The sequence below is a fragment of the Anomaloglossus baeobatrachus genome, chromosome 1, assembly GCF_048569485.1.
Source record: "Anomaloglossus baeobatrachus isolate aAnoBae1 chromosome 1, aAnoBae1.hap1, whole genome shotgun sequence".
NCBI lineage: Eukaryota > Metazoa > Chordata > Amphibia > Anura > Aromobatidae > Anomaloglossus > Anomaloglossus baeobatrachus.
This window is the reverse complement of record NC_134353.1, coordinates 616,649,045-616,669,566: the sequence shown is the minus strand read 5'-3', so window position 1 is coordinate 616,669,566 and position 20,522 is coordinate 616,649,045. Positions and strand designations below refer to the sequence as shown.

The 20,522-nt window shown below is 43.4% G+C and overlaps 1 protein-coding gene across 1 annotated transcript in view; it reads left to right on the top strand.

Moving 5' to 3' along the window:
• LOC142296653 (protein FAM240B-like) overlaps nt 1-20,522 on the top strand; it is an 81,509-nt gene that overhangs the window by 36,420 nt on the left and 24,567 nt on the right. Inside the window, exon 2 of the mRNA XM_075340522.1 lies at nt 7,284-7,432. Within this exon, the coding sequence (XP_075196637.1) occupies nt 7,287-7,432 (146 nt within the window). The 5' untranslated portion in view covers nt 7,284-7,286. The remainder of the gene's footprint in view (nt 1-7,283; nt 7,433-20,522) is intronic.

The following is a 20,522-nucleotide window of genomic DNA, read 5'->3' as shown; positions in this document are numbered from 1 at the left end:
CCGCAACATTGTGACCGTGACAAGAAAATGCCTGACCAGGGCTAGTGTGTATCTTTATGTTCATCTGTAAATATTATACAGTACATTGTAAATATGATTTTTTTTTGTGTATTTTTTTTTAAATTTACTTGGAGTATATACTATTTGTGACAGATATATATAGATGGGCAGCAAATTGGTACTGAAAAATAATCACATGAGACTCTACTACATCACTGTTTATAGTAAGTGCGGGTGCTAGACTAGCATAGTAGTCAGACTGTCCAGAGTTTTGGGAAGTAAACTGGAATATCTCAGGCATGTCCCTGTCCAAAAAAGGATGATGTCATGTACTGCAAACCCCATGCAAAAGTATTCATATCTATCCAGGTTGAGGCACTGAAAAGTCACTCCAGGGACAAAACTCACATTTTGTGAAAGGGGTAGAACTTTCATAGTATAACTTTTTATTCTCTTTTTCTACCATCTAGGGTGTTGTTAAGTTTGTTGTCTTTATTAAGTACGTACACTATTTATATATACCTTCCAGTACACATACTGTTACTACCAATTATCCGCATGAGTAAGCCGTGATTCCACATGCAAAACCTGCGTCGGGGGTCCTAACTTGAAGCTCCATTCTGGCATTAGGTACTGCACATAGCACTTTATTAAGTATGTTCTTTTAATATCATGTCTCTGACTGGGCTGGTAGTAGTCTCCTAATATTTCTTACAAATGGAATTTAGAAGAAGGTGTCTACGGAGCATGTATCATACTTATTAGATGAAGAATAGAATTTGTGCAGATTTATGTTGATCTCACCACATCCCTTTTTTGTTTTTGTATATGTCTAAATTGTCTTTTTATTATAATTAATGAAACTTTGTGTTTTATTGACTCAAAACACTATGGTTTCTCAGTTATTCATGTTACTACCGACAGGTAGGTGCATACTATGAGCAGAAGTACAGTAAATACAAATTATAATTATTAATAGTAAATTCAGTACAGTCAAAGTTTTGAGACTGACATAAGTTTTTGTTTCACAAAGTTTGCTGCTTCAGTGTTTTTATATGTTTTAGTCCGATGTTACTGAAGTACAATTATCAGCATTTTAAGAGGTTTTTAAACTTTTATTGATAAATACATCAAGTGTCTTGAAAGACTCAATATTTACAGGATTGAAAATAATCTTCAAAACTTTTGCAATGTGCCCTGGCATGCTGAATATCAGCTTGTGGACCAAATTCTAACAGGTGACAATGCATTTTTTAGAGTTTGGAGTATCTGTTTTTTGTTTGTCCACCTGTTTTTCGAGGATTGACCATTAGTTCTAAATGGGATTAGGATCTGGGAAGTGTCCTGGCCATGGATCCAAAACTTCAATGTGTTGTTCACCAAGCCACTTAATTGTCACTTCTGCTATATGACATAGCGCTCTTTCATACTGGAGAAAGCATTTTTTTTGGCACCAAATTGTTCCTGGATCGTTAGGAGAAGTTGCTATAGGGGGATGTTTAGATCCCTTTCTTTATTCATGGCAGTGTTTTAAGGCAAAATTGTGAGTGAGCACACTCCAATAGACGAAAAAGGTCTCAGGATGCTTTACTATTGGCGTAAACACAGGTCTCATGGTAATGCCCATCTATTCTTTTTCAAACAGCATTCTTCCAGATGTTCCAAATAGTCTAAAGTGTCTCCATCACAGAAACAAACTTTAGCATAGCCCTCTGAAGTCAATTCCCTGTACTTCCTGCAGAATGTCAGTTTGTCCTTGATGTATTTTCTTGGAAAGAAGTAGCTTCTCTGCTGCCCTTCTTGACACCAGGCCAGCCTCGAAAAGCTCTTGCCTCACTATGAATGCAGATGAACTGACACGAACCTGCTGCTATTCCTGAGCAAGCTCTGCACCAGTGTTGAACCAATCCCACATCTGAGTCCTCTTTAGAAGACTGTCTTAGCCCTTGCGGGGCTTTCTTGGGTACCTTGAAGCCTTCTTGACAGCAACTGAATTGCTTTTTTTGAAGCTCTTAATGCTCTTATAAATATTTAATTTAAGCGTAAACTTATAAGCCGCAATACAATTTCTTGTAAAACTCTTTTGATACAAAGCAATGATGACTGCATATGTTTGCTTGTGGGGAAACCATGAAAGACAATGATCTTAAGCACCAGTCCCATCTTAAAGCCACCAGTCTGTTCTTATAATTCAATCAGCGACATAGAGTGATATCAGCTGATTGCCTTCATTAACATTTTCTCCGGATGTGAAGATCAGTGAAATGATGTAAACAGGTTATTTTGTGGCACGGCTGAAATTCAGTTGAAATGGGACTTATGAGATTCAGTTAATTTTCATGTTAAGTAATGGCTTTGTAATTCATTTGATTACTCTTTATCACAATCTAGAGTTATTGCAAATTACCACTATAAAAATGAAGCAGAAAATTTTGTGAAAACCAAAACTTGTGTAGGTCACAAAACGTTTGGCAATGACTGTATATATCTGAACACATACACAAATACTGTAGATATTAACATGTACTAAGAACATATACGCACTTACTATATGAAATACAATCATGGGTGAAAGTGTTGACATCCTTGAAATTGTTCCAGAAAATGAAGTATTTCTCCCAGAAAATAATTGCAATCGCACATGTTTTGTTATACACTTTTATTTATTTTGTGTGTATTGGAGCAACACGAAAACAACAGAGAAAAAAAAGACAAATTGGACATAATATCATACAAAACTACAATAATAGCTTGGACAAAAATGTTGGCACCCTCTACTTAATATTTGGTTCTACACCATTGGAAATAAATAGCTACAATTATTTGCTACTTATAACCATCACCAAACGTTTTCCACCTCTGACCTGGAATTATGGATCACTCTTCTTTTGTAAACTGCTCCAGGTCTCTCATATTTGGAGGGTGCCTTCTCCCAAAAGCAATTTTAATATTTCTCCACAGGTGTTCAATGAGATTTAGATCCGGACTCATTGCTGGCCACTTTAAAACTCTCCAGCCCTTTGTTTATATTCATTTTTAGGAGCTCCGTGAAGTATGTTTGGGTCATTGTCCTGCTTGAAGACCCATGACTTAAGAGGTAAGCCCAGATTTCTGACACTGGGTACTACATTGCAAAGCAAAATCCTTTGTAATCTTCAGATTTCATGATGCAATTCACACAGTCAAGCCACCCAGTGCCAGAGGCAGCAAATTAACCTAAAACATTGTTGAAACTCCACCATCTTTGACTGTAAGTACTGTGGGGGTTTTTGTTAGCCTCACTCTGTTTTCGGTAAACAGTAGCATGATGTGCTTTACCAAAAAGCTCTATCTTTGTCTCATCAGTCCATAAGACCCTTTTCCAGAAGGATTTTGGCTTACTTACATACATTTTGGCAAACTGCAGTTTAGCTTTTTTATGTCTCTGTGTCAGCAGTGGGGTCCTCTTGGGCCTCCTGCCATAGCAATCATGTCATTCAAATGTTGATGGATAGTTTGCACTGACACTGATGCACCCTGAGCCTACAGAACAGCTTGAATTTATTTGGAACTTGATTGGGGCTGTGTATCCACCATCCAGAATACCTTGTGTTGCGATTTTTCATCAAATCTTCTCTGCCATCCACGACCAGGGAGATTTGCTACAGTGGCATGGGTTGTAAATGTCTTGATCATTTTGCGCACCATAGACAAAAGAACATCAAGATCTCCAGAGAAAGACTTCTCTTCTCCTCTTTCTGTTCTTAGTGTGGCACACACAGACACAATGGAAAGCTTGTGTCAGCTTCTCCACTTTTTATCTGGTCTCAGGTGTGATTTTCATACTTCCCTAACCTGTTAATTGCTACAGGTGAGTTTGAATGAGCGTCACATGCTTGAATCAAAGTTTCTAACCCACAATTTTGGAAAGATGACAACAATTTTTTTGGGCCAATTGTGGAGTTATGTTTGAAAATATGTCCAATTTGCCTTTTTTTGCAAGTTGTTTTTGTGTTTTTCCAATACATATGTATAATAAAAACATGTGTAATTGCAATAATTTTCTGGGACAATTTCAAGGGTGCCAACACTTTTGGTCATGGCTGTACATTCAGAAACAAAATAGCAGAACGATTTCTGTTATACACTATATTTTATACAATTATAAGTAGCCACAAATACTTAATTGTTCACCAAATCCATCTTTAGGAGATAGAAATTGGACAGATTGTATCTTATTTGACCAATCCATTGGCTTCCCATTGCGGAAAACATACATGGAAGGGATATAGGTTGTATTATTATTATTATTATTAATAACATATGTGTCATCACATATAATGCACAACATTTTTGACTGGAACATTAGTAAATATTTTCTGTGTGAGGCATACTTTACAAATCCATTGTTATCCCCAAAACAATTGATTTCCGTGTTTATTTTCCACAATGAATTGCAGGGAGGAGGTTAAGTGGAGCGGGATTTCATTATTTCCATTGGATTGGCAATAGTTTATGTCTACTCATAATCTGTATAGAATTACAACAGCTAATAATTAAGTGTAAACTATCACAATTATTAACAATGACATTTTCCTGCAGGTCACCATGAGCTTCATCACATAAAATAGATTAATCATCCAGTTAGTCCAATTAAGTTATGTACAGCTACAACGACTCTTTTTAATTAGACCCTTCTGCATTTTTTAAAGGTCAGTCCAGGAAAGTAAACATGCACTTTTCAAACATTAGCAATAGAAAATGCTGTAATTTTACAAGCCTTGTTTGACAGTTACAAGACACCCTGACCTTAATGTGACACCCTTGAAATACATCTTCCCTAGACTAGTTTTAAAAAAAAATGCTGCATTTTATTTTACTATTTCTGGCTTGTAAATTTAGCTTTATCAGCTAGTAAAAGTTTTAAATGGGCCTTCTGTGAAACTTTACACACGCGGTACCTTGTTACTGTTTTATGTGCTCTTCGCGAACATACCTGAAATTTTGTAACAGCAAACTACTCTGTAAATATCCCCTCGTTTTATTCTCAGCACCCAGCTATAATAAAAAGACTCAGTTCACCACAATGACTGCAATCTGAGCTGCTGTTTATACCTGTTAAAGGCTACAGGGCGGAAATTGATACCTGTTTGTAGCTGTTATGTTCGCACATCTCACAAAAGGGTAAAGGTGACACACTAAAAACTGCAAAGGACCCTGCCAGTTCCTGTACTGGATATCCCAAACAAGCAGTCCTTAGTGGTTCCTGCTGGAGTTTGAAAAGTCCTCCTCGCAGGCTAAACAATGGCAACTCGGGCCTATGCTGCCTGATTGGCCATCAAGCACTTCACATTTCTCATAAGGAATCAGAGAGCAGAACAGAGTGCAAATTACTTACTGAAGGAAAGGTTTGCTAACGTGATCCCAGAGTAAGACAAACAACAAAATAAAAAAAATGTCAGAGAAGCTGCATATTAGTAAAGAATATGCCACCTACTTACTGACAACAAACAAGATAGATGCAGGATGGAGAACAAAAACAGCAGAGAGAAATATCCGAGCTGGTATCACGCGGACTGGCACAGAAACTAACAACAATATGGCTGGACTTTAAAAATGAGAATATCATCTGCAGGAAATACCAGCAGGAGGAAGTTATTTGAAGCCACACCCGAAAAGTGATTGGGTAGACAAACGAGTATATGAATAAACCTGTTTCCCTAACAAAACCACAGCATGGATAAACTAAAAGGTGAATCTACTGTGGTCTGGTGGACAGTGAAGCCGACCACAAAGCACAGGCTCAAGGGTTCAAATCCAGATGCATGACAGTAGCAAGAGCTCAAAATATTAGAGGATCAATGGGACAGAAAAGAAATGAAAGCAACTTTGGTAATGCACAACACAGAGCCACAGGTCCTTCCTTTTTTTGCATGAGTTTAAAAGGGATGTGCAGTGGATAAAAAATAATTTCATCTGTTATAAAAAATAGCAGGTAGATACTATTATACCAATCCCAGATCTCAATCAAATGCTCACGTGTTTTATACAGGTCTCCATTTTCAGGTTCCATTTCAACTGATAGAAAAAGCTATTAATGCTGTAGTCCCCCATTAAAAAACAAACATTATAGTCATACTTATCGCCAACATCACTGGAATTACCCCAGTTTGGAATTTGAGTACAACATTTTGTTATTTCACACTATAGCATTTAAAGCATCACTTAAGCATTTTTTTTAACTGCACTGCTGGAATGGTGCTTTAAATAAAAGTCCCGTGAACCCAGTCTCATAGAAGATGAAGCTGTCAGAAGGGGCTTATCATTCACTGACACTCCATTGGGCTCCGGTGATTTGTGAATTGTCAGTACGCTCCTGTGTTAATGGAGCACACTTGAGGTCACGCTTTAACACATCTCTATGAGAGTCTCATTCTGGTTCTCGTAGAGATGCATTGAGATCTTACGACGTAACTTCTGAATTTTGGCCAGTCAGAAGTTACTCTCACAAAATGAAGTAGTGGAACTGGAGCGGCATCAGTAAAAGTGAAGTCAACGGAAGGTGAGTATATGACTGGGCGCAGAGGGCTTAGATTTAAAGCGTCACTCCAGCGCTGAAAAACATACCAACACTTGAGTGGTGCTTTATGAAGGGGTTGTCAAAATGGTTTACAACCACTTAAACAGCTTGTGATTTGCTGAGTAGCATTTCCGGTGTGTCAAGATGGGACCAGCTACGGCAGTATTGGGACACTGCACGAAATCAGTCAACAAAAATTGCTTGTTCTAATGATTAAAACGAGTCTGAGCCCTTTGAAGACAATGTTTATCTGCTGCTGGATCCCATTTTTCATAGTCACAAAAATATATAAAATATGAATCATTTCACCATCGACTTGTCTGATTTGAGGTTTGCTTAAAATCATTCCACCAAATACAGTTATAGAGAGTGAGGCAGCACATTCAGTGAAATTAATCTTTTAATAACCCATCCATGGGTGGATTTATTAACCCATGCATGCATATGTTGACTCACCCTCCATATCTGCTGACAGCTGGTGACTGTTTGATCGAGTCCTTTAGACTTTTTCATATTGCCGTGCTGGTACCTTTCCTTTATATATTTCTGCCTAATACTATATGTACATAGATTATTATAAACCCTATATAACTTTAGGTGTATTTACTGTAACAATCAAATACAATTCTGCCACGTCTGCCATGTGTGACCCATACCAAAAAATTATTTGATATGTGATATTGGGTTCTGGAATAGTAAATGATTCTTTGGTTTTTCTTTGTAGAAAATGGAGGGGAAAACTATTTTAAGTCGCAGACAGATTTTGGCCCATGATGCTGATGGATTAAAAAACTTTTGGGAAAAGAAAATTGAAAAACAAACAATGGATCATCAAATTGAGGATGCAAGAAGACATAAGAGTGCACTTTCCAAGTAAGTGAATAATCAATTACAATTATAAACCTATGATTATTCCAATAAAATCAATAAAAATAAGCGTTAATTTCATTTTGCTCAATTGGTATCACTAGTTAGTAACAAAATAAGCAAGTTTGTAATTGACTTGCTTTTTCTATCTGCTTTCATTCTCTTGCTAAGAGAGCATTGTTTATATCTGATTGCCAAGGGGACAAGTCACCCACCCTCTTGGTGGCAAAAATGTAAGGCTGATGTTTGAGGAGCTAACCCCTGAGAACTTAGACACTTCTCAGGAGCCCATTTATTTCTATAAAGTATTTCTCTACTTGAGCTAAAAACCTAAGTAATCTGATGTAGATTAGCTACTAGGTATACTATGTCTGACAACCTATTGTAACACTGTGGTTGCTAGGCTATTTCCCTAGCAACCAATTGTAGATGCCTAAAAATAAATGGTCACTGTTGTTTCATCAAACTTTGTATAAATCAATAGTATAAGCAAATATGGCTTTTTTGCATACTTTCCTAGAGCACATAATGGGTTATCCAAATAAATGAGGAACTCCCAGACTCCTGGAAGAGTTAGCAAATTGTCTATACCTGCTGAATATGCTTAAAAGCTCCCATTAAAAACAGCTATTATGAGAGGCTTCTTCACTCAGGAAGACATGAAAAACTTGAAGAGGTGAGGGAATGAACTCTGAGAAGCTCAATTTAAAGGGGTTGTCCACCAGTTGGACAACCCCTTCTTAAATCCTGATTAGAGAACTAAACTAAGTAAAGCTTATATTCACCCCCCACACCACTGTTGTTCCAGTGAAATAGGTACCGGACCTCTAAACACTTACATGACATTGATATAAGCTTTTTCTTATTTTACTCAGGGGACTCTTACATTTAAGAAAGGGTTGTGTGCAAGTAGTTTATGGCTACAGATGAAATTTGCTGATGTAGGCACTGGAAGGTTCATAAGTATGAAATATATTGTATTTTTCATTTTATAAGATGGACCAGATCATAAGATGCACCCCAAATTTAGAGATAAAAAAATGTAAAAAAAAAATGGAATCCGTCTTTTACTCCAGTGTAGTCTTACCAAATGGGGGTGGCAGCAGTGGTGGAGCAGGGTCACAGGAGGCAAAGGCTATGCTTGCAGCAGTGGCGGGTCTGTGCTGGCAGTGTTGGCAGGTCTGTGCTGGCAGTGGCGGTGGGTCTGTTCTGGCGGTGGCGGGTCAGTGCTGGCAGCAGCAGCAGTGAGTCTGTGCTGGCAGTGGCGGTGGGTCTGTTCTGGCATTAGTGGGTCAGTGCTAGCAGTGGCGGCAGCGGATCAGTGCTGGCGGCGGTGGATGCGGGTCAGTGCTTGCAGCAGAAGCTGCAGTGGTTGTGTGGTGGAGCAGGCCGGTGCGGCGAGTGTCCCAGATGCTCTGTCGGCAGTCCAGGCTTCAAAGAAATGGCGCCCGGAGCGGCACGTGCGCAGATGGAGCTCTCATACAAGAGCGCTATCTGCGCACACGCTGACTCCACGCGCCATCATTTGAAGTCCGGACTGTGGACAGACCATCTGGGACACCTGATGCACAACCATGGCAGCTTCCGCTGCCAGCACAGCCACCGCAGTATACACAGCCAGCCACCCACACAGAGTAGCACCCAGCAGGCCGGCCACCCACCTTCATAGATAGGCAGCCGGTAACCGGCAGGCACAGAGAGGCAGCCGGACACCAGGACAGAGAGGCAGCCGCTTGCACGCACCATCCGGCACCTGGCTGGTCCTAAGGAGATCCGCACCCAGCTCCCCTCTTGCCTTTTATATGCACCTTTGGAACCAATAAAAGAATATATTTTTCTGGAAATCGGATGGTATGTGCCGTTGATTCTCTACTTTCCTTGACAATTCTCCACTTCCCAGTAAGCAATATTCAGATTTTTAAGACACACCCCTAATTTGCCTCCCAACTTTTTGGGAGGAAAAGTGCATCTTATAATCCGAAAAATACGGTAAATTTTGTAATACTTTTTATCAAATAAATTTGTTTTTCCCCCATCTTGTGAGCCAATTTACCTTCTCTTGTCTCCTGAACTCATCATTTAGTTAAATTACAGCTAAAACTCAATTTGTTCAAATCAAGAAGGACAGCCAACTCACTGCAGGACAGGTGACCATAGAGAGAGAAAAGAGGAGGGCAGTAGAGCGAGAGAGAAGCAGAGACTTGCGCTACTGCTTCCTTGCAAGTGTCTATTTCCCTACTAAGGCAATTTTCACACCTTTTTATTACATTTTCATTATGTGTTTTTTATCCAAAATAAAAGCTGCATTTTACAATCCAAGCAAAAGATGTGAAATATTGGAAATTTAATGAACAATTGCTTTTTTTCCTAACTGGGTTGGAAAACTGCAGCTTTTTTGAAAACTGCAATATGTTAATTTTTACTGTTTTTGTAGCATTTTTGCAGCATTTTTTCACCATAAGAAAGTATAAAAATACTGTATTTCTGCTCCTTTTTTTGATGAATGAGACTAGTTTATTAAACATATGCTGTAGACAAATGACACATAAAATCTACACTAAAATTACACCAAAAATGCTCAGCAAAAAATCAGCAAAACCTGCTTTTTGTAAACAGTTTTTTACTGCCAAGAGAGCAGATTATGCCTGCAGAATAAAAGCAGCAAATAAGCAATGTATGAACATAGCCTAAGTGTTTATTTCACGAATGTGATGGTTCAGTTATGCAACTAAGAGACTGTTATGTAATTTTCTCTGAGCAGCTGTTTTTGACCATGTGCTACATAGACAAAGCGGAGCTGTAATGTCTCATGTCTCATTCTACAGTATATGGGAGACTTAGTAATAGTTGTCTCTCTACCCTCTGGCTCAGAGACAACTGGAAATTAGAGATTGTGCATATGCAGGGAAAAAATTGTCAAAATTCAGGTTGAAAGACATGTAATTGTCAGAATTATTATTATTCTTCATATACATACACAACAGCTTCTTCTAAAAATCCACCTAATTACAGTAACGCTTTAAACTCAAAGTACTGCCGGAAAAGAAGTGTCACCCAAGACTCACGCTACATTGTTTAAGGGGATGTTTCAGACAACCCCTTCTCCGTCAATATGTTTCGTCACAGTAAAATAATAACACATACTCACCTCTGGTGCCAATGCTGTTCCATTGGTGTCAGCACTGGCTCTCCTGGGGATCATGTGACATTGTTATATCACACGATCCCTGTGACCAAATAGTGCTGGCTTCACTGTCTGCTCCTTCAGACAAATCAGAAATGTGTGAGACCCGCTGCTTTCACTTCCTCCGCATGTCAATTATGTCCATAGTAGGGAAGGTGAAACCAGAACTTATTGACTTGAGGGATCATGTGACGTACCAATGTCACACAATCCTCGGGAGAGCCAGTGCTGACACCAGTGGAACAGCATTAGCACCAGAGGTGAGTATAAAGGGTGCTTTACACGCTGCGACATCGCTACCGATATATCGTCGGGGTCACGTCATTAGTGACGCACATCCGGCGCCGTTAGCGACATCGCAGCGTGTGACACCAATGAGCAATGATCAAGGATCGCAAAAACGTGAAAGATCGTTGCTCGTTGACACGTCGTTCATTTCCTTAATATCGTTGCTGCTGCAGGTACGATGTTGTTCATCGTTCCTGTGGCATCACAGATCGCTATGTGTAACACCGCAGGAACGACGAACATCTTTTTACCTGCGCCCACCGGCAATGAGGAAGGAAGGGGTGGGAGGCATGTTCGGCCACTCATCTCTGCCCCTCCTCTGCTATTGGCTTAGTGATGCCGCAGTGACGTCGCTATGACGCTGAACGCTGCTCCCTCTTGGAGGGATTGTTCGGCGGTCATAGCAATGTCGCTGACAAGGTATGTGCGTGTGACGCTGCGGCAGCGATCACCAATTGTCTCACGAGCGACGGGAGCGGGTGCTATCGCGCACGACATCGCTGGTTATCGCTAGTGATGTCGCAGCGTGTAAAGCACCCATTAGTGTTATTTTACTGTAGGAAAACATTGGGATTGAGGAGGTGTTCTTCAAATAGTGGACAACCCCTTTAAACCTCTTTTGGTGCTTTTGAGAAAGAGCTTATTTAACTTGGGTTGTGTATTATGTGGTTTTACCATGTGAACTACCGTGATGAGTTTTAAATGAAAATTTATGTTTGAGCAAAACGTTCTTATTGAAATAAAGATGTTTTATATTCTATTAAGCATCATTAAAAATTATACTCCAGTTTATTGCTGGCTAGTCACAAAACACGATTGCTTTGCAAGATATTGAAAATGAGCTTATGTAGCAGTTAACAAATGTTCAGATGCATACCCCCTGAAGGTATGTGCTCCAACCACATCAGCCAAACAGAAATTGCCCATACGACAAGATTTATGAAATGAAATAACTTCTCATTGATAAAGAAAATTGATTTCCTTGATTGATGAGTGAACTTTCCGCCCCGTCTTCAAAGCTGAAAGACATTTTTTCCTATATACATATTGATGATGGCAATTAAACCTGCTCCATCTGACAAATCAAAATTATTATGATACATTTAAGACAAATGGAAGTAAAAGTGACTGCTCTGCTTGGGAACAGTTTTACTTTCAAAATTGTTTCATATTTGTATATTAATCAATGAGTTAGAAAGTTATCCCATTAAGTTAGCAAGGGATAGTGTTCTTATATTTCTCATATGTCTGCTTCTGCAAGAAATAACATCTTACACATGCCAATCCATTTAAAGGGGCTTGCCATTTTCAGAAAACCGCTGCCCCTAAGCACTGTGTCTCAGCTGCTGCTCAAGTTGTCTGGTAATTCTGTAGTGTTGGTGTTACATTGACAGCCCTGAAACGAATCGATGAGTTCAGTAGACAGCACAAGCCACTATGCTCATTAAATTAGCTACAGCGCTGATGACATCATGTTAGCACTAGAGATGAGCGGGGATCGAATCGAACTGTTCGCCAATCTCAAATTCAACCTGTTTTAGGCGATGTTCGAGTCATTCGACGAACGCGAACAATTAGCTTCAAGTTCGACAGTTCGAGGTTATGTTCGATAACGGTTCAATCACCAAAAGTATAACTGGCTTTTCACAGTAGTACTGTCATTCAATGTTAATACAGTGGAACCTTGGTTAATGAGAACAATCCGTTCTGGGAGTGTGCTTGTTAACCAAGTTACTGGTTCAGCAAAGCAAGATTTCCCATAGGAAATCATTGTAATGCAGACAATTCGTTCCACAACTTGTTAAATGTCCCATCCTGGTCCCCTATTGTGCCATTCCACACATGCACAAACACACACAAACACGTACAAATACACACAAACACACACAAACACACACAAACATACACAAACATACACGCACACACACATATTATGCTCACCTTACCTTCCGTTCCATTGCCGGCCTCCTGGGACTTACAGTTTGTCGGTACAGGATGTGTATCGGGTAACCATGCGACCAATGCCCCGGACCTTCCGCTGCCAGCGCGCTGACATCAAAGGCAGGAACCGCTTGCCTCTGATTGGCCAGCGCACTGCCTTTGAGTAGCCTCTGAAAGAAGGGAAAAGTTCTTCCCTCGTCGCGATGGTTACCCGATACACGTAGTTCGCCGCTACAGGATGTGTATCGGGTAACTATCATGACAAGGGAGGAACTTCCTCTGTCAGACAATGACATACTGCCATTGTTTTCAATGGTGTTCAAAGGTGTTCAAAAGTGTTTGAATGTTTGACAAACACACCCACTGTTCAACGAACAGAACTCGAACACTAGGGTGGTGGCTCATCTCTAGCTAGCACTGCAGACAATAACAGATACCAGGAGCAGGTGGAGACTTAACGCTGGACTTGTGGAGGGTAAGAAAAGTTTCTTTGTTCATAAAAACAAACTGCCCCTGGTGAGATTGGTCTTTAGAAGCCAGAAAACCCCTTTTACAATGGCCACTTTTTTCCTTATCTTATTCCTGCTGTTCCCCTGTGTATTGTTTTTTTTGTTGTTGTTGTTGTAAAAAAATCTATACAGTTTGAGCGATAGCAACCTTTTTATTTAGAGCTAATTTTTCTTGTTTTTACCAAAGAGAAGTGGCACATAGGATTCTCGGGGTGTGTATTTCGGGTGCTCTGCATTATTTCCCAATTTGCCCATTGGCAAAGACCAGAAAAATTACCAATAAAAAAAAAGTCTCCTATCTGGTGACATATCCTTTTAAATACAAAATTCTCCTTATTGTTCCTCTAATTTTTTATTTAATTCAAGAGAATCTCTCAAGTTACAGATAAAGGAGTTGTCCACATTTTACAAATCCTTTTAGTTTGAAGTGTTCTTAAAGAGGTGATCACATGGTGTTCTATTGCTGGGACAAGTGGTGTATCTAGAGTCCAATTAGCCCATTGCAAGATTTGGACCTAGGCCTGCATGTTGATCAGATGTCTGGACCCTCATAGCATTTTTAATCCTATAAAGGGATTGTAATTATCTGGGTAAAAATAAAACATAACCTTTAATAATTTACTTAAAAGGACAACCCCACAATAAAGTGTATTAGAGGACACAAAAGACACAATTAGGCAACCAAATTCTACATAGAAAGAACCCCCCTAAGAGTATATATGGATGAACCTAAAACATGGTTCCTTTAGTGATGTCCATAAAGAGGTGGAGTAAAGTGACACAGGGGAACTGTATTCAATATGAACCACAATATTCTCAATAAGCAGGTAATCAAACAAATGCTAGCTCCACTACTGTGTACGGTTTTGACCTCTGTATTGGGGTAAAAAAAACAGGAGTATAGCATTGAAATATGAACCACAATATTCTCAATAGACTGATCATATTTCAAAAAAATGCTAGCTTTAGTGATGAGCGAGTACTAAAAAGCTCGGGTGCTCGAAGCTCGGGCCGAGCCTCCCAAGATACTCGTGTACTCGGCCCGAGCAACGAGCCCAATGTTATCCTATGGGAGACCCGAGTATTTTTGTGAAATGACCCCCCGGCAGCATGTAGAAACCCTAAAAATGTCACAAAAGTCTCAGAAGAGTGCTCAAATGACATGGCAACAGCATGGGGAAGACCCCTTGAAGCATTTATCACTCAAAAGTCACAGCTGTGAACAATTTTGTCCGCGTTTCACGCCATTTTTACGGACTCACCAGAAAACCTTCCAAAATGACCCCAAAATGATTTTTCATGGCAGAAATGTTAAGGGCACATACCCAATAGTGAGATAGAGCTGGTGTATGTTACTTTTTGAGATTAATACATGAAAGATTTTACGTGAAAACATTGTGTGGCACTCCGATGTCCCTGAGAAGAGACGTACATGAAGGCCTCTTGAGTCTAATGTGCCCATTTTGAGGAAGTGAGTCTTTGTAGTATTTTCCTTTGCCAGGGCAGTCCAAAATTGTGAGGTTCACCAATGCCCCTGCATACAGACGTGCATGAGGGCCTGTAAACCTGAAGTGCCCATTGTAAGGAAGTGGGTCTATTGTAGTATAGCCCTTAGGCAGGGCAGCCAAAAATTGGGAGGCTCCACATTGTCCCTGGATAGAGACGTGCATGATGGCCTGTAAACCTGAAGTGCCCATTGGAAGGAAGTGGGTCTATTGTAGTATAGCCCTTAGGCAGGGCAGCCAAAAATTGGGAGGCTCCACGTTGTCCCTGGATAGAGACGTGCATGAGGGCCTGTAAACCTGAAGTGCCCATTGGAAGGAAGTGGGTCTATTGTAGTATAGCCCTTAGGCAGGGCAGCCAAAAATTGGGAGGCTCCACGTTGTCCCTGGATAGAGACCTGTTAGGTTCTTAGTGCCTCCGTGCTTGCATTTAAAAACCGCACGTGTGTGCCTGTTGGTGGCAGCTTTCCGCTGCATTTGTGTGAGTTTTGCAAAAACTTGGATATAACGCACAAGTCTAGTGAATACACATCAGCACAGCATTGCAAAATGCGCAAGGGCGTTGTCAACGAACAAGGAAGTGGACGTGATGGTGGTGCAGGCAGAGACCGAGGTTGTGTGCAAGCTCTAATTTCGCCACAACAAAGGGCCACATCTAGTCGCTCGCACGTCCTGTCCCAAATTCTTGGGGACCGCAGCAGTACACCGCTCTTGAACCAAGACCAGTGTCAACAGGTTGTTAGTTGGATAGCGGATAATGCTTCCGGTCAGATTGGCACCACCACAAACACTCTGTCTTCCACACGGTCAAGTGTCAGTAGCCGTGATACTGCACCGCACATTTCAGAACCTGATCCTCCTTCCTACCACCAGGCCGAGTACACGTCCACGGACATTATTGATCCCACACTTGGACACTTGGAAGAGCTGTTCGTTCACGTTTCCATTCACAAATTCTGGCCTCTCGCCAGCTCCTGTTGAAGTGGGCCATGACGAGATTGTATGTACAGATGCCCAAATATTTGAGCAGCCACGTTCTCACGAAGTTGGCAACGTGTCTCAACAAGGGGTGGACGATGATGAGACACAATTGTCAGGAAGTCAGGAGGAGGAGCAGGGTGCGGAAGAGGAAGACGACGTGGTGGATGATCCAGTAACTGACCCAACCTGGCAGGAGGATATGCAGAGCGAGGACAGCAGTGCACAGGGGGAGGGAGGCGTAGCATCCCAACAGGCAGTAAGAAGCAGAGTGGTGGCTCCAGGCAGACGTCAGGCAACTGTTCCCCGGAACAACACGACACAAGGTGCCTGTACAAATGTTAGGTCTTCCCGAGTCTGGCTGTAATACTATTGTATGTATTGAGGATTTCGATTGCGTTAGGGCAATGACAACCAGAGACGAGTTCTTGGTGCAAGACGTTTATAATATGCAACCAGCAAATATGTACATAAACGGAACAAAAACACAGTAGAACATAAATACATAAATACAGGAAATACCTTCCAGGGACGGAGCGAAAGGGAATTCCCGGGACCGCGCACCGGACTCCCCCAGGGAGACCACCAAGAGCGAACCCCTATACAGGGACTGTCTGGCAATCACCCCAGAAGCCCTAAATGCGCAGCAGCCGGGACACAAAAGGGCAATAGGTAAGTCCAAAAATGTCCGTACGTGATGTGAGTCCAGAGTGGTATTAAACGGAAGGAACCGGGCAGAAGTGCCGACCAAAGACGGCAAACGGAGTCCGGGCACAGCTAGATGATACCAGATGAAATCCAGAGTCGGTGTCGGTTGTTTTCCAAGAGGATCCGAATAACAATCAGGAACCAAAAGCAGCAGGGCAGGAGCACACAGGAAGCAGTATACTCAGGCACTGGACTAAGCTTTAGGGGCGGCCTTTAAACAGATGGACAGGAAGTAGGGCAACAGAACAGAAAACTCCATGTTAACTAAGGGCAAGCTCTTTCAAAAGAAAACTGGAAAACCCGGAACTCTGACACTGGCAGTTTTTTAAGTTGGCTCCAGATGATTCTAAAAAGGCCATTTGCAACACCTGCCATGCCAGCATCAGCAGGGGTACCAAAACTAGCAGCCTGATCACCACCAGCATGATCAGGCACATGTCAGCCAAGCACCCGACTTTGTGGGAAGTACAACAGAGTTGAGGAGCAGTGCTTGCTGATGTCACTGCTACGTCTTCGCTGGTTGTGCATGCGAGCCAATCCCCTGTCCATGCTGCCTGCGAACAAGCCTCCTCCACTCCTGCACCTGCAGTTGCCTACGCAGAAAGAACACCATCATCAAGCACGTCCTTGTCCCAGCGCAGCGTTCAGTTATCCATTCAGCAAACCTTTGAACGCAGGCGCAAATACACTGCCAACACCCCATATGCCACAGTTCTAAATGCTAACATTTCGCGACTGCTTGCGCTGGAAATGTTGCCTTTTAGGCTGGTTGAGACAGAAGCATTCCGCGACCTGATGGTGGCAGCTGTCCCATGTTACTCGGTCCACAGCCGCCACTATTTCTCCCGGTGTGCCGTCCCCGCATTGCATAACCACGTGTCACAAAACATCACACGTGCCCTGAACAACGCTGTTTCAGCCAAAGTCCACCTAACCACAGACACGTGGACAAGTGCATGTGGGCAAGGCCGCTACATCTCGTTGACGTCACACTGGGTTAATATTGTGCAAGCTGGGACCCAGTCTGAGTGAGGGACGGAACACGTCCTTCACACACCAAGTTTTGCAGGCCCTACCTCAGTCAGGGTTTCACACACACTCTTCCAGTCCCAAGCTGGAAGTGTCGCGGGCGGAGGAGGGGACGGTGCGCTCTCCCACTGCTCGGGTCCGGCTGACGCTGCTCTACGGCTGCTGCTGCTCGTTGGCTCGAGCGATGGCCGGATCCCGGGGACTCGAGCGGCGCTACTCGCCCGTGAGTGAAAAGGGGTGGTTTGGGTTTTGGGGATATTGTCCGTGACGCCACCCACGGTTGTGGTGATTGTGTGGACACCACCGCTGCTCTGGACGGGGATCCCGGGAGCCTGTGACAGGGAGCAGCTTTGTTGTTATTTCTCCCCTCCGTGGGTAGGGGGGTTGGTTGTCCCGGGGCCTGGTGATGGGGTACAGATGGATGACAGGCGGGTTGCGGGGCCTGATGAGGTGCAGGGTCGCAGGGGCAGCGCTGTGACGCACGGCACGGAGGTACTCACTCAGCCCAATGATGATGACACAGTTCACGGTAAAACAAGTGGCTGGATGGACGGGTCACTCGGACGGCTGCGGTTGTTCCTCCCTGCAGGTTAGTGATGACTGTCTCTCCCTGCACCTAAGTTAAGTGTTGGTAGTGATGGTTTCCCAACGGTAACCCGCTCCCTGACCTGGATATGGGCCGGAGGAGCCCCTTTTGCCCACAGGCGCTGGCACTGGGAGACGGTTGCCCTTGGCGGTGGCGGTGTCTCCCCTTCACGGTTGTACGGTTGCCTTCTATCTGGACTTGGCTGTTTGGAAACCCTGAGGTTCCCTTCACTAACGGATTTGGCAAATTCACGGCGACACCAAGCCTTGCCGGGATCCGAAAGTCCTCTGCCAATGGTGCTGGCTTCTCTTTGTATACCGGTCCGGTACGGCCGGGTCACCACCCGTCCACGGTCCTTACGGCAGACTCCAATCGGCCTCCACTGCAGACGGTCACCACATCCTGCCAACCTTGCTGTCCTGTCCGGGCCACACACCCGGACCAACTTCAGGCTCTTTGCTGTCACTTTTCTCCTCTCTACTACTTTCCTCCTTCCACTTCCTTAGCTTAACTCTCACTGCCTGTGTTTTCCCTCCTCCTCGGTGGGTGGAGACCAACCGCCTGGCTCCACACCCTGGTGTGGACAACAGCCCCTGGGGAAGGCAACAAGGATTTTGTGTTTTGACTATGATATGCCTGCAGGGAGTGTGGGGTGTTTAAGTGTTGTGCTCTGTGGCCCCTGGCTTGTCCAGGGCGACACAGAAGCACTGCAGTACTGCCTCGGCGAAGCGGCAACAGGCAGTGCTGAAGCTAATCTGCATAGGTGACAAACCCCACAATGCAGAAGAGGTGTGGACAGCTCTGAAACAGCAGGCAGATCACTGGCTCACAACTCTGAACCTAAAGCCAGGAAAGGTCGTGTGTGACAATGGCCGGAACCTGGTGGCGGCTTTGAGGCGAGGCCAGCTGACACATGTTCCATGCGTGGCCCATGTGCTCAACCTCGTGGTTCAGCGGTTTCTAAAGTCATACTCAGAGCTGTCTGATCTGCTGGTAAAAGTTCGCCGCCTGTCTGCACATTTTCGAAAGTCACCTACTGCTTCAGCCGGCCTTGCCGGCTTAAGACGCCGTTTGCATCTTCCGGCACACAGACTGGTGTGTGATGTCCCCACGCGTTGGAATTCAACTCTGCACAAGTTGGTCAGGATATGTGAGCAGAAGAGGGCAGTTGTTGAGTACCTGCATCACCTAAGCCGTCGGGAAATGGGTCAAACTCCACACATAACACCTGAGGAGTGGAGATGGATGTCCGACCTATGCACCATCCGCCAAAACTTTGAGGACTCCACCAAGATGGTGAGCGGCGATGACGACATTATTAGCGTCACCATACCGCTTCTCTGCCTTCTAAAATGGTCTCTGCTCAAAAAACAACCATGATGCATTGCAGGCGGAGCGCGATGAGTTTGAGCAAGAAACAGTAGTGGGTGTGGGTGATGATAACACACAGCCCAGCCTCGTCTCATCACAACGTGCAGTGGAGGACTATGACGAGGAGGAGGATGAAGACATGAAGCAACTCTCTGGCCAAATTGAGGATATGACATGCAGTCATATCCTCGGTTCAGCGTGGCTGGCCAGAGGACAGGGTAGATGATGAGGAGGAGGAGGAGGACAGCATGTTCAGTCATCGTGTTGGTCAGGATACTGAAGTGATGGCTGTTAAGAGTCTGGCACACATGGCTGACTTTATGGTAAGCTGCCTGTCTCGTGACCCTCGCGTTAAGAACATCTTGGCCGACAATCATTACTGGTTGGTAACACTGTTAGACCCACGCTAAAAGGAGAACTTTATGTCTCTTATTCCCGAGGCGGAGAGGTCAGGCAAAATGCAGCAGTTCCAGAAGGCCATAGTCACGGAAGTAGGCAAAGCATTCCCCTCACAAAACGCTAGCGGCATAGGTCAGGAATCAGTGGACAACCAAGGCGTACAGCCGAGAGGGGCACAAGTCCAATCCGCCAGAGGTAGGGGAACAGTCTTTAAGATGTGGGACAGTTTTCTCAGCCCCTCACATACCACAGCCCCTGAGGTGAGGGGTAGTGCCACAAGAAATCCTAAGTTTGGCCAGATGCTCAAGGAGTACCTTGCAGATCAAACAACTGTACTCCGACATTCCTCTGTGCCTTACAATTAATGTGTATCCAAGCTGGACATGTGGCATGAATTGGCTCTCTACGCCTTGGAAGTCCTGGCCTGCCCTGCCGCTAGCGTTTTGTCAGAGCGTGTTTTTAGTGCCGCAGGTGGAATCATTACAGATAAACGCACCCGCCTGTCAACTGTAAATGCTGACAGGCTGACTCTGATCAAGATGAACAAGGGTTGGATTTGGCCAGACTTCACCACACACACCAACAGCAAATTACAGCGGAA